At 44.4% G+C, this 10,872-nt stretch overlaps 1 protein-coding gene across 1 annotated transcript in view; it reads right to left on the bottom strand.

Moving 5' to 3' along the window:
• Window positions 1–420: 420 nt before the first annotated feature.
• gpatch1 (G patch domain containing 1) overlaps window positions 421–10,872 on the bottom strand; it is a 38,134-nt gene continuing 27,682 nt past the window's right edge. The window contains exons 15-20 of the mRNA XM_048605708.1: window positions 10,563–10,744; window positions 8,253–8,451; window positions 7,749–7,850; window positions 5,428–5,582; window positions 4,778–4,935; window positions 421–1,720 (exon numbers count right to left, since the gene is read on the bottom strand). Of these exons, the coding sequence (XP_048461665.1) occupies window positions 1,690–1,720; window positions 4,778–4,935; window positions 5,428–5,582; window positions 7,749–7,850; window positions 8,253–8,451; window positions 10,563–10,744 (827 nt within the window). The 3' untranslated portion in view covers window positions 421–1,689. The remainder of the gene's footprint in view (window positions 1,721–4,777; window positions 4,936–5,427; window positions 5,583–7,748; window positions 7,851–8,252; window positions 8,452–10,562; window positions 10,745–10,872) is intronic.

The following is a 10,872-nucleotide window of genomic DNA, read 5'->3' as shown; positions in this document are numbered from 1 at the left end:
GGGGGTGGGGGGGGGGGGGGGGGGGGCGCGGGTCAGTCCCTGACCACAGTCTCAGTGTGCGCACAGCCAGTTAGACAGGCTGCAACCAAAACAGAAACAATCCTATAGTCACACACAGTGATACATGACTGAGTATTGTAAATATCTAGGTATTGTCAGACCAGGAGCTACAGCAGTTTACTGAATGTGGCTGTGATGGCTGGGATACTTACCTGGTGAGAGTTAGCTCACTCAGGCACAATGTCCAGTTACAGCTGCCCTAGCTGTGGAATATGGGAACGTAAGGCTCTTCGGCCCCTCTAGCCTATGATCAGCCTGATGCTGTGAAGACCAAGAATCTGGGACATGTTTTACTTTGCGCAGGTTGCTTGTCATAATTCCATCGCACCCTTATTTCACAGTGAAAGCAAACTGAAAATGTTTAATTAAATACTTTATTACAGACAGTACAAAACTGTACAAAATTTAACAACATATCCAAATTCATTCCCAGCGTGATTCACTGTATAAGATTAACTGTGCCTGTGAAACCTTGACAGCAAAACATTCGTTTACAATAATGACAGATTGTTCATGTCCAGCCGAAAAGAAAGCTCAACTCAGGAGGAAATCCAGTTCTTTTGTTCAATTCTTGAACTATTTCACAGCTGTATCTCAAGTTATATTATCCTCCAATCATATAAACCTCCTTGGCAGTCTCATTTCTTTGGTGAGCATTATAGAAAGTTTCATTTAGATAGCACCTTTCATAACATGAAAGTCCTCAAGTGCTTTTCAACAAAGTCCTTTTGAAATGTAGTTACCGTAAAGTGGAAAACACAGTAACTAATTTCCACAAAGGATCCCACAAACCCTCCAGCTGCAGAACCAGCGACTACTTCTGTCACAGTTGCTCTGAATTCATTCCCCGGAAATCTTCTCTTTCTGTATCCACATGGGGAGCCAGGGTGATGGTGCACTGTCACTTTGCTTCTTGACAGTGTGGCACTGATAGCTTAGCAGAGGCACCACCACCCAGCAACCCCTGGCCTGGACTGGCCTCGCCTCCAGGTATCTCTGACATTTCAGACTGTGATCACAACATTTACCTAGAATTAATTCTGACAAATAGAAGATGCCACAACCGTTTCAGCAGCCTCAGTAAGTGAGCACAGAATGATCTGCAGGGATCAAGAGACATTCGCAATAAACAGTATGAGATAACAAGTAAGTGATGCAATGGTGAGGTTTGTTCTCCAGCTCCTACAGTTCCTCTGTGCTGGCTAAACACTAAGCACAGGGAGGCCAGCAATCCAGAACTTACCCCATGACTTCTAAGTCAGAATCACTGCAGCAAAAACTAACACAAGTGCAGTATCAATTGACTGGACGATTTATTAAGACAGAAAGCCACAGCGGTCCTGGGTGCTCTGAACAAACTAATATTTGACATTCTCACAGTTGGTTATAAATAAATGATTTAAAAAATTGTAGATGTGAAATCTGTCAATGTTCACAGACACTGAACCAAGCTGTCTTGTATTGAAGTCACCAGTGTCAGTGCTCCTGGTCTGGTTCCCTCCCTCTTGTTGGGCAATTCCTGACAAATTATAAGAGAGGTTTCAGACTGGATCTAATGCACCACTGTGGTGGATGCAGCTTATCACTGAGGGTTTGGTTAACCAGCTTCTCTTTTTCCACTGCCCTGTCTCACCGTCTTGCCAATGGAACAGTTTTCAATCTATGAATCAGAAAAGCAAACATTGTTAGACACACTCTTCCCAATAAGAAATAGGGTTCACAGCAAATGGTGAGCTAGGGTCACTCTTCATGAGAATATTGAGATAGTTTAGAAAATTTAGAAAACTGTTCTGAGGAAGGGTCACTGGATCCAAAACATTAACTCTGCTTTCTCTGCACAGATGCTGCCAGACCTGCTGAGATTTTCCAGCAACTTCTGTTTTTGTTTCTGATTTCCAGCATCCACAGTTCTTTGGTTTTCTTGTTTAGGGATCCAGAAAATATTGGGTGAGGATCTCATGCACATTCTGGGAAGACTGGATAGATTTTTGAGCACCATGGGAATGAGGGATATAATGAAAGGAAGGAGAATGCAACTGAAGTAGGAGATGAGCTACAATCTTGTCGACTGAGGGGCTGGATGATAGAACACGGACTCCCACTGCTGTTTGAAAAGGTGGAATTTAGACTTGAGGATCAATCTTGGAGGAATGCTTTCCTATGGTGCCTCGCAAGGTGGCCTGACTGCTTTAGAAATAGATGCAATGAACACAACAAGAACATAAAACTGACAGAGATGGAACGGGCAAAATTGACTGAACAGCCTTTTCTAGTTGAGAAGTGACCATTTTAAACCACAACAGAAGGGAAGAAGAGTCAATGTTAGAGTGGGACTGGAGTTACATGTAGAGCAGGCTAACAAGGAGAGGGATTGGAGATACAGGACGGTCAGACTGGGCCGGAGTAGGGGTCAGACTAAATCGGAGTAGAACTGGGGTCACGGAAAAGTCAGCCTGGGTAGGACTGGACCTGGAGTTTCAGTGGGAGTGCATTTTGGGGACAGTGACCATAATTTTGAGAGTTTTAAGTTACTTACAGATAAGAGTAGTTCTCGGGTGAAAGTAGTAAACTGGGGGAAGGCCAACTACCACAATATTCAGCAGGAACTGGGGAATGTAGATTGGAGGTGGCTGATTAAGGATAAATCCATATCTGACACATGGGAATCCTTCAAAGGCCAGTTGATTAGATTTCAGGACCAGCAAATGTGAAAATGAAGGATAAGGATAGTGAGATTAGGGAACATCGGGATGACAGGAGAAGTTGAGAACTTAGGCAAAAAGAGAAAACAAGGCATACGTAAGGTTTAGAAAACTGAAGACACACAGAGCCGAAGAATACAAAGATAGTAGGAAAGAACTCAAACAAGGAATTAGGAGGGCTAAAAGGGACCGTGAAATGTCTTTGGCAAACAAGATTAAGGAAAATCCCAAGGTGTTTTATACATATATAAGGAGTAAGTGGGCAATTAGGAAAAGGATAGGGTCATCCCGAGGACAAAGGAGGGAATTTATTGCATGGAGCCGGAGGAAGTGGGTGAGGTCCTTATTGAACACTTTGCATTGGTATTCACCAAGGGGAAGGACATGGTGGATGGTGAGTCTAGACAGGGATATGTTGATATTCTGGGACAACTCAATATAAAAAACGGTTTTGGGTGTTTTGAAAAGCATTAAGGTATTATTATCCTCTTCAGTTACAGGAGAAGTCCCAGAGGACTGGAGAAAAGCCAAAATTGTTCCTTTTGTTTGAGAAGGGCAACCCATGGATAATCTAAGTAATTACAGGCCTGAGAGCCTTAGCTCAGTGGTAGGGAAATTGTTGAAGATTCTTAGGGACAGGATTTACCTATGTTTGGGAAAATATGGACTTATTAGCAATAAGCAGCATGGCTTTGTATAGTTGGAGTCATGTCTCACAAACTTGATTAAGTTTTTTGAGGAAGCAACAAAGATGATTGGTGAGGGCAGGGTGGTAGATGTTGTCTGTATGGACTTTAGCAAGGCCTTTGATAAGGTTCGTCATGGCAGGCTGATACAAGAGTGAAGTCACATGGAATCTGCAGTGAACTGGTAAGATGGATACAGAACTGGCTTAGTCATAGAAGACAGAGAGTAGCTTGGAAGGGTGTTTTTCACATTGGAGATTTGTAACCAGTGGTGTTCCACGGGGATCAGTGCTGGGATCCCTGTTGTTTGTAATACATATAAGTGATTTGAAGGAGAATGTAGGTGGCCTGATTAGTACATTTGCAGGCAACACAAAGATTGGGGAGCTGTGGATAGTGAGGAGGGTAGCCAGACGATACAGCAGGATATAGATAGGTTGGAGACTTGAGCGGAGAAATGGGAGATGGAATTTAATCCAGATAAATGTGAGGAGATGCATTTGGAAGATCTAATGCAGGAGGGAAGTATACAGTAAATGGCAGAAACCTTAGTAGCATCAACATACAGAGCAATCCAGGCGTATAGGTGCACGGTTCCCTGTAAGTGGCAATACAAGAGGAAAAAGTGGTCGAGAAGTTATATAGTACGCTTACCTTCATTGTTCAGGACATATAGTATAAAAACTGACAACTCATGTTGCAGCTGTATAGAACTTTATTTAAGCCACATTTGGAATATTGTGTACAGTTCTGGTCACCACACTACCAGAAGGGTGTGGAGGCTTTGGAGAGGGTACAGAAATGGTTTAACTGGTTTGGAGAGTATTAGCTGTGAGGAGACATTAGACAAACGTGGTTTGTTTTTACTTGAACATCAAAGGACAAGGGTGACCTGACAGAAGTTTACAAAATTATGAGAAGTGTGGATAGAATGGAGTCTTTCTCCCAGTGTAGAAACCAGGAGATAACCAGGAGACATAGCTTCAAGGTAAAAGGGAGAAAGTTTGAACAAGATGTGAGAGGCAAGTTGTTTTACACAGTGGGTGGTAAGTGAATGTGCTGCCCAGGGCGGGTGAAGGAGGTGGATACAATAGCAAGGTTTAAGAGACATCTTGACAGACATATGAATAGGCAGGGAACAGAGGGATATGACTGCACAGAGGTAAAGGGGTTTTTAGTTTAGAAAGGCATCATGTGTCAGCTCAGCCTTGGTGAGCTGAAGGGCCTGTTCCTGTGCTGTGCTGATCTTTGTTGTTCCTTGAAATGGAGTAGGCATCAAGTGTCAAATGGCCCACTCCTGTGCCTATCTTCTATGTTTCTAATACTCACCGCATCAGCAGGTCTGTATCAGACACAGACTGGGGGTCCGTGCTGTGACTCACACAGCCACTTTGTTCAGGTTCAGAGTCCCCCAAGCTGCTGTGATCACCCTTCAGCTTCCTGTCCCTCAGCTTGGATCTGTGTTTATGCTTTTTGTGTTTCTTTTTCTGTGGAGGAAACAACAGAATTGCATTTCTACAAAATCCACTGAGGATACCTCAAAGACTGAAAACTTTCATTGGATGTGAAACAAAGTGTTTTTGTAGTGTCATGTAAGATGCAAGACATAAGGGGCCAATTGCCACAAAAGCTGCCTCGGCACTGGCCCTCCGACAGCGTGGCGCGCCCTCTGCGCTGGCCCTCCCGACAGAGCGGCGCGCCCTTGGTGCTGGCCCTCCCGACAGCACGACGCTCCCTTGGCGCTGGCCCTCCCGACAGCACGACGCTCCCTTGGCGCTGGCCCTTGTAACACTGGGCCAGAGTTCCCCATGCTGCACTGAGAGGGATGGTAAGGTAGAGTCTCTGTTTTCCCAAAACATAGGAATGCGGGATCCTGACACATCATCTCAAAGCAACAAGGCAGCCTCTATACAGAGCGTCTTAATGTGGTTCTACACACTCCTTTCTCTCCAGCACACTCCCACACCGTCTGAACTGACCTTCTCCTTTTTCACTTTCTTTCCTTTCCTTCTGTCTTTGAGCTTCTTTTTCGGTTTCCCCTTCTGCTGAGCTGTACCATCGCTGCCCTCCTCTAGCCACTTGCATCCCGTTGCTGGAGAAACCATGTTGTCATCAGGTGACGGGTGGGTGTTACCTTCAGTTTAACAAAACAAGACAAGGGAGTGGTCAATGAATGGCAGGACACAGGAAGCTCAGAGGAACAGAAGGACCTTGGGAGTTTGTCCACAGATCCCTGAAGGTGGCAGGACAGGTTAATAGGGGAATTAACAAAACATATTGGACAAAAACAAAGTTGCTGGAAAAGCTCAGCAGGTCTGGCAGCATCTTTGAAGGAAAAAACAGAGTTAACGTTTCAGGTCCGGTGACCCTTCCTCATAGTTCTGATCTCTGCTCTATAGGAAGGAATGAGATAGCACTGGAGGGAATGCAGAGGAGATTCATCAGGATGTCGCCTGGGATGGAGTATTTCAGTGATGAAGAGAGGCTGGATAAGCTTGGATTGTTTTCTTTGGAGCAGCAGCAGTTGAATGGGGACCTGATAGGGGTGCATAAGATTATGATGGGAACATGGACAGGATGAAGAGAAACCAGCTGTTGCCCTTGATCAATAACAAGAGGGCATCTTTTAACGTCAAAGGGTTCAGACAGGTATCGAAAAGAAAATGCTTTTACCAGTGGGTGGTGGGAATCTGGAACGCACTATCTGGGAGAGCAGCTGAAATGTTATAACATGAGCGGCTGTGGGCCTGGTGCGACAAGTGGAGCTAGTGTAGGTTTAGATGAGTTTTTTGCTGCTGCAGACTCGATGGGTCATTTCTGTACTGTGTATGATTCCAACAGCAATCACAACTCACATTACATCAGCGCTATACATCAGTGATTCACTGAGACTTGTCTGTGCTGCTGACAAAAAGGCACATTGTGTCGAAGCTTTTCATATTCAGCTAATCAAGACATTTCACAAGAAATACTAATATTCAGAGAAAACACCGTTATACTGCAGGAGGGTGCTGACTGGTTGATACATGGACTCTGACTGGTAGAGACACTAATAGAGATTGCACCAGGTAACGATAATGACAGTTAACTGCCAGTCTTTGTTCAAATATCAAATCAGGCAGGTTAACTCTGTTGGGCAGCACACTGCCCAGAGAAATAAACCAGCGAATGGCTGTCAGCTATGTTGTTGAGTTGAAACAGGCGCAGTGGTGTAGATGTCCTTACTGTCTACAAAGAAATCTGTTAGTGAGTGCAACACTGCAATATATAATGCAATATGTCATGCGTTGCTCAGCATAACATTTCTGTATATAATCCATATCATGTCCATCCTAGCATATATATCCTGTATGCTGGAGCGACAGGGCGGGGAACAGAGCGACGGGGCGGGGGCATGGAGCGACAGGGCAGGGACGGCGGGGCCCGGAGAGACAGGGCGGGGACGGCGGGCAGTGGGCTGGAGTGAAGATGGCTACTGGCTGGGAACTGGTGGAGCATGGTCAGGCCGTGTAGAAGCCCTGATACGAAGACTGTAATATCTATTTTTTTAGCTCTCTCTCATTTTCCTAACTTATCTGTGTATATTTAAAGTGTAATGTCACTTTTTTTCTTCATTTTTCTCTATTTTATGTACATAAGATTTCGTACCTAGGCGTTTTGTACCTAAGATGGTGTCGTGTTGGCAACACCGTACACTTTTCACTGTTCTTCCTGTTCTTTTGTAACTTGAGTACACATGACAGTAAAGCTAATTCTAATTCTAATTCCCTTCAATCTGCTCACTGATTCTCCTACACTGGGAACAGTATCTCTCATTCCTTTCTTTTCGTATGGCAAATGCGTGTGGCTGACCATCCCTAATTGCCCTGAAAGTCACATTGCTGTGGGTCTGGAGCCATGTGGACATCAGAGTTCCTTCCCAAAAGTGGTTTAATGGTCATCATTCAATTCCAGACTTTTAAAAACTAAATCCAAATTCCACCAGCTCCTAATGCCCCAGAGTATTTGTTGGGACATCAGGATTATGAGTCCAAATACATTTCCTTGATACCAGGTACAGTGTTCTAAGCCTCTGCGTGTTGCAGGATATACTGAGGCATGTTTTCATTCAATTCCTACTTATAGCACAAACTGATAGTGTTAGTGAATCAAACCAATCTGCTAACACATTTTACTGCACATTGCCTATAAACACAGACAGTGCAGCTGAGGCATAACCAGTGTTTTATAAAGAAGGCTTTAGAATAACTGCACTGCTTGCTCTCTAACGACAGAATTAACACACAAATTAGCATCTCACCAAAGAGGAGAGCTGGTGGGAGCCTGGGCCCAAATTCTTCCATGCCACTCCGAGGTTCTGGGCTGCACTGCGCAGGTTGTGGGTTTCGATCAAATTCCTTCACTAAGGCAAGCAATAAGAAACCACTTTCAGTCAAAATGTCCAGCCAATGACAACTGAATAAAGTACACTGGGAGATCAGCAGTGAGGGAACATCCTCACATTCACTCTGATGAAACTCTGCACATGAGCAACAGGTAAAACCGCAGAGAACTGGTCATCAGATTCAAAAACAGTACACATAATGCACACAGAGTACAGTTCCCTTGATAGTATTCCCCATCAGCCACAGTTTGGGCTTAGATACAGAGTAAAGCTCTCTCACCACTGGCAGCACAGGTCTATAGGGAAGAGTCTGTAATGTATTGTCAAGTTGCTGTAGCCACCCTCTAGTCATTAGGAAGGAAACATCATTGCAACCAAAGGATTGAACATAGCCAATCACAGACTGCTGAATAAACTAACCTAGCTGGTGGTCTGAGGCAGGGATTGGAGGTACAGACTGTACTGAAGCTTGCTCCCCAGGAGCAGGGTCTATTTCACTGGTCTCTTCATCTTCCTCCTCTTCAGAGGAGGAAGACGAAGATTTCTCCTCAGACGAGCTGGTAAAGATAGCTTTGAACAAGTCCATGGATGGCCGTTTTTCTTCGTCCTCAGCATCTTCCTGCAAGGAAAATAGAACAGTACCTTTAATACAGCAACTAAACTCAAAAACACAGCCAATCAAATACTCGGAGATAGTAGGAACTGCCGATGCTGGAGTCTGAGATAACAAGGTGTACAGCTGGATGAACACAGCAGGCCAAGCAGCATTAGAGGAGCAGGAAAGCGGACGTTTTGGGTCTGGACCCTTCTTCAATCAAATACTCTGATTAGTCCACAGCTACAGTACTGCATCCAGTTCTGGTCAGCACAATTTACAAAAGGTCATGTAGGTTTGCAGGAGGGGGCAAAGTTGATTTAACAGACTGGTTGCATGGAGGAGGGATTTTAGCTGCAAGGCTTGGTTGAAGAAACTGGGGACTGTTTGCCTTAAAAAACAGGGGAAGTGCAACAATTCTGAGAAGTTTATCTAAGGTAGTCAGAAGGAAAATGGTCCTCTCACTCTATCACCTGATTCTGTTCTTCCTCACACATCTAATTATCTCCTTCACTGTATCAATTGTTATTCACACTGGGTAGAGCATTCTCCTCACTCTGTGGGTAAAGGAGTCCCCCCAAACCACCAGTTCCATTTCTTGGTGACTCTCTCAGGTCTGGCCTTCCCCCAAAGTGGAGACCATGGACAGTACGAAGAAAACAGGTAAAAAGAGACAATGGTGTCAGGAGTGGCAAGCCATGTCTGATGAAATTGCAAATCATTTGAGTGGAGGTAAAATTCACCCTTGGAACTGTCCTACATAAAACAACAGAGTGAGGACTGGGCCAGAGGCAAACACTTTTAAAGGTAATTTGTGCCTGGAAGGTGGCCAACAATGTTAGCCACATCAGGATGGAGTGGGACTGGAGTCACATGTAGACCAGAATGGGTCGAAGTGAGACTGGAGTTACATGTATACCAGACTGGATGAGATTAGTCCATTGCATCCCCTGAAGGCTTTTACTAAAACAGTTGGGATTTTGAAGACAATGCACAGCTTCGTATGACTTTTATCCTTCCGTCTCTTTCCATTCGTTTATTGAATTCAGGATAACAAATTGCCATGTTGTGACTAAATCACAGAATCTCTTGGTTGGGAGCCTTGTATCAGAACAGTTCCAGTCTCCATGGTGATTGTATGAAACAGGATCTAGGAATATTTGTGCGCAGAACTAAGTTCACTTGCTGCCTTCTCCTCAACCTGTTCATTCTCTCCATGCAGTAATGATCTGTTCAAATACATCAAACACCAACATGGACAAACATTCTAAGAACAGAAAAAGATTGTTAACTTCCTGCATTTAGGACTCAGTCTGAGATCCTGGCTTCATTTCTTTCACTTCCACAACAATGGAAACAATAAGTCTACACTGATCACAGCAATTCCTCCATGAACCAACCACCTCCACTCCTCAACAATTTGCCAGAATATCACTCGAGTTGCTCACCTTGAGAACAGCAGCATTTGTCCAAGTCTGTCGTAAATTGTCTCACAGTGAGGGTCAGACCACTGACTGGTACTATTAAAGGGTTTTGCAGAGAATTACTGAACACTTTTCTTGTGCACTCAGCACAAACACTAAACTCCTTTTAGATTTTCTTTGGATTCTTTAACTTGCAACATTTCTGCATCTGTAAACCTTGCTCTTCCACAGCCCAAGGTGTTTTCCACTGAAGTTATGTTTCCAGTTTGTTCTTTGTGCAAAAAACATTATACTTCGCATTTACCTGAACCAAACAACACTTGCAGCTTCTCTGCTCCTTCCTGCAGGCTTTTTATATCCAGCATTCTTTCTAGTAATTTCCTACTCTGCACGGTTTCATCAGAACACTGATGTCCATTATGGTCTGAAAATCCACATCAATTATATACACACAAAAAGTGATCCGAATACTAATACCCCTAGCATATTCATGCAGTCATAGACAGACACCCAGTTACTCATCTATAGCATCATTTCCTCTTTTATTCTCTGGCTGACTTTTGTGAACATTTCTTTATCCAGTATTTCCACCAAATAATCTCTAGGAATCCCCACAAACTCCATACACCACAGGTGCATACCTATGTTCCTGTTTTGCTATCAGAAAATCTCACTAGGGAGCTCATTGTCACCATTCCCATAGGTACCGACCTGCTCTTCAGTTTTAGTTTCTTGGTCCTGTTCAATTTCTTTCTCTGTGCGCTGAGTCAAACTTGTTTCTGCTGCCGAATCCAAACCAATCAGCACTGTAGCACGTTCGGTCATACTTTTCCCCTTGTCTTCTGCTGCCACGTCCCACCTGGACGGCCTCCTGGATTCAGGAGGTTTCAGAGCTCCAATGTGAAACAGGAGGCAAAGTATTACATTTCCATTATCACAACGCCACGCTCGCCGACAGCACCCTGACCCCGCGTCACGCCCGCCCACAGCGCCCCGACCCCGCGCCACGCCCGCCCACAGC

This window comes from Rhincodon typus, chromosome 15 (genome assembly GCF_021869965.1).
Source record: "Rhincodon typus isolate 14 chromosome 15, sRhiTyp1.1, whole genome shotgun sequence".
Taxonomy (NCBI): Eukaryota; Metazoa; Chordata; class Chondrichthyes; order Orectolobiformes; family Rhincodontidae; genus Rhincodon; species Rhincodon typus.
Note: the sequence above shows the minus strand (reverse complement) of the source record. Positions and strands in the feature narration are given on the sequence as shown.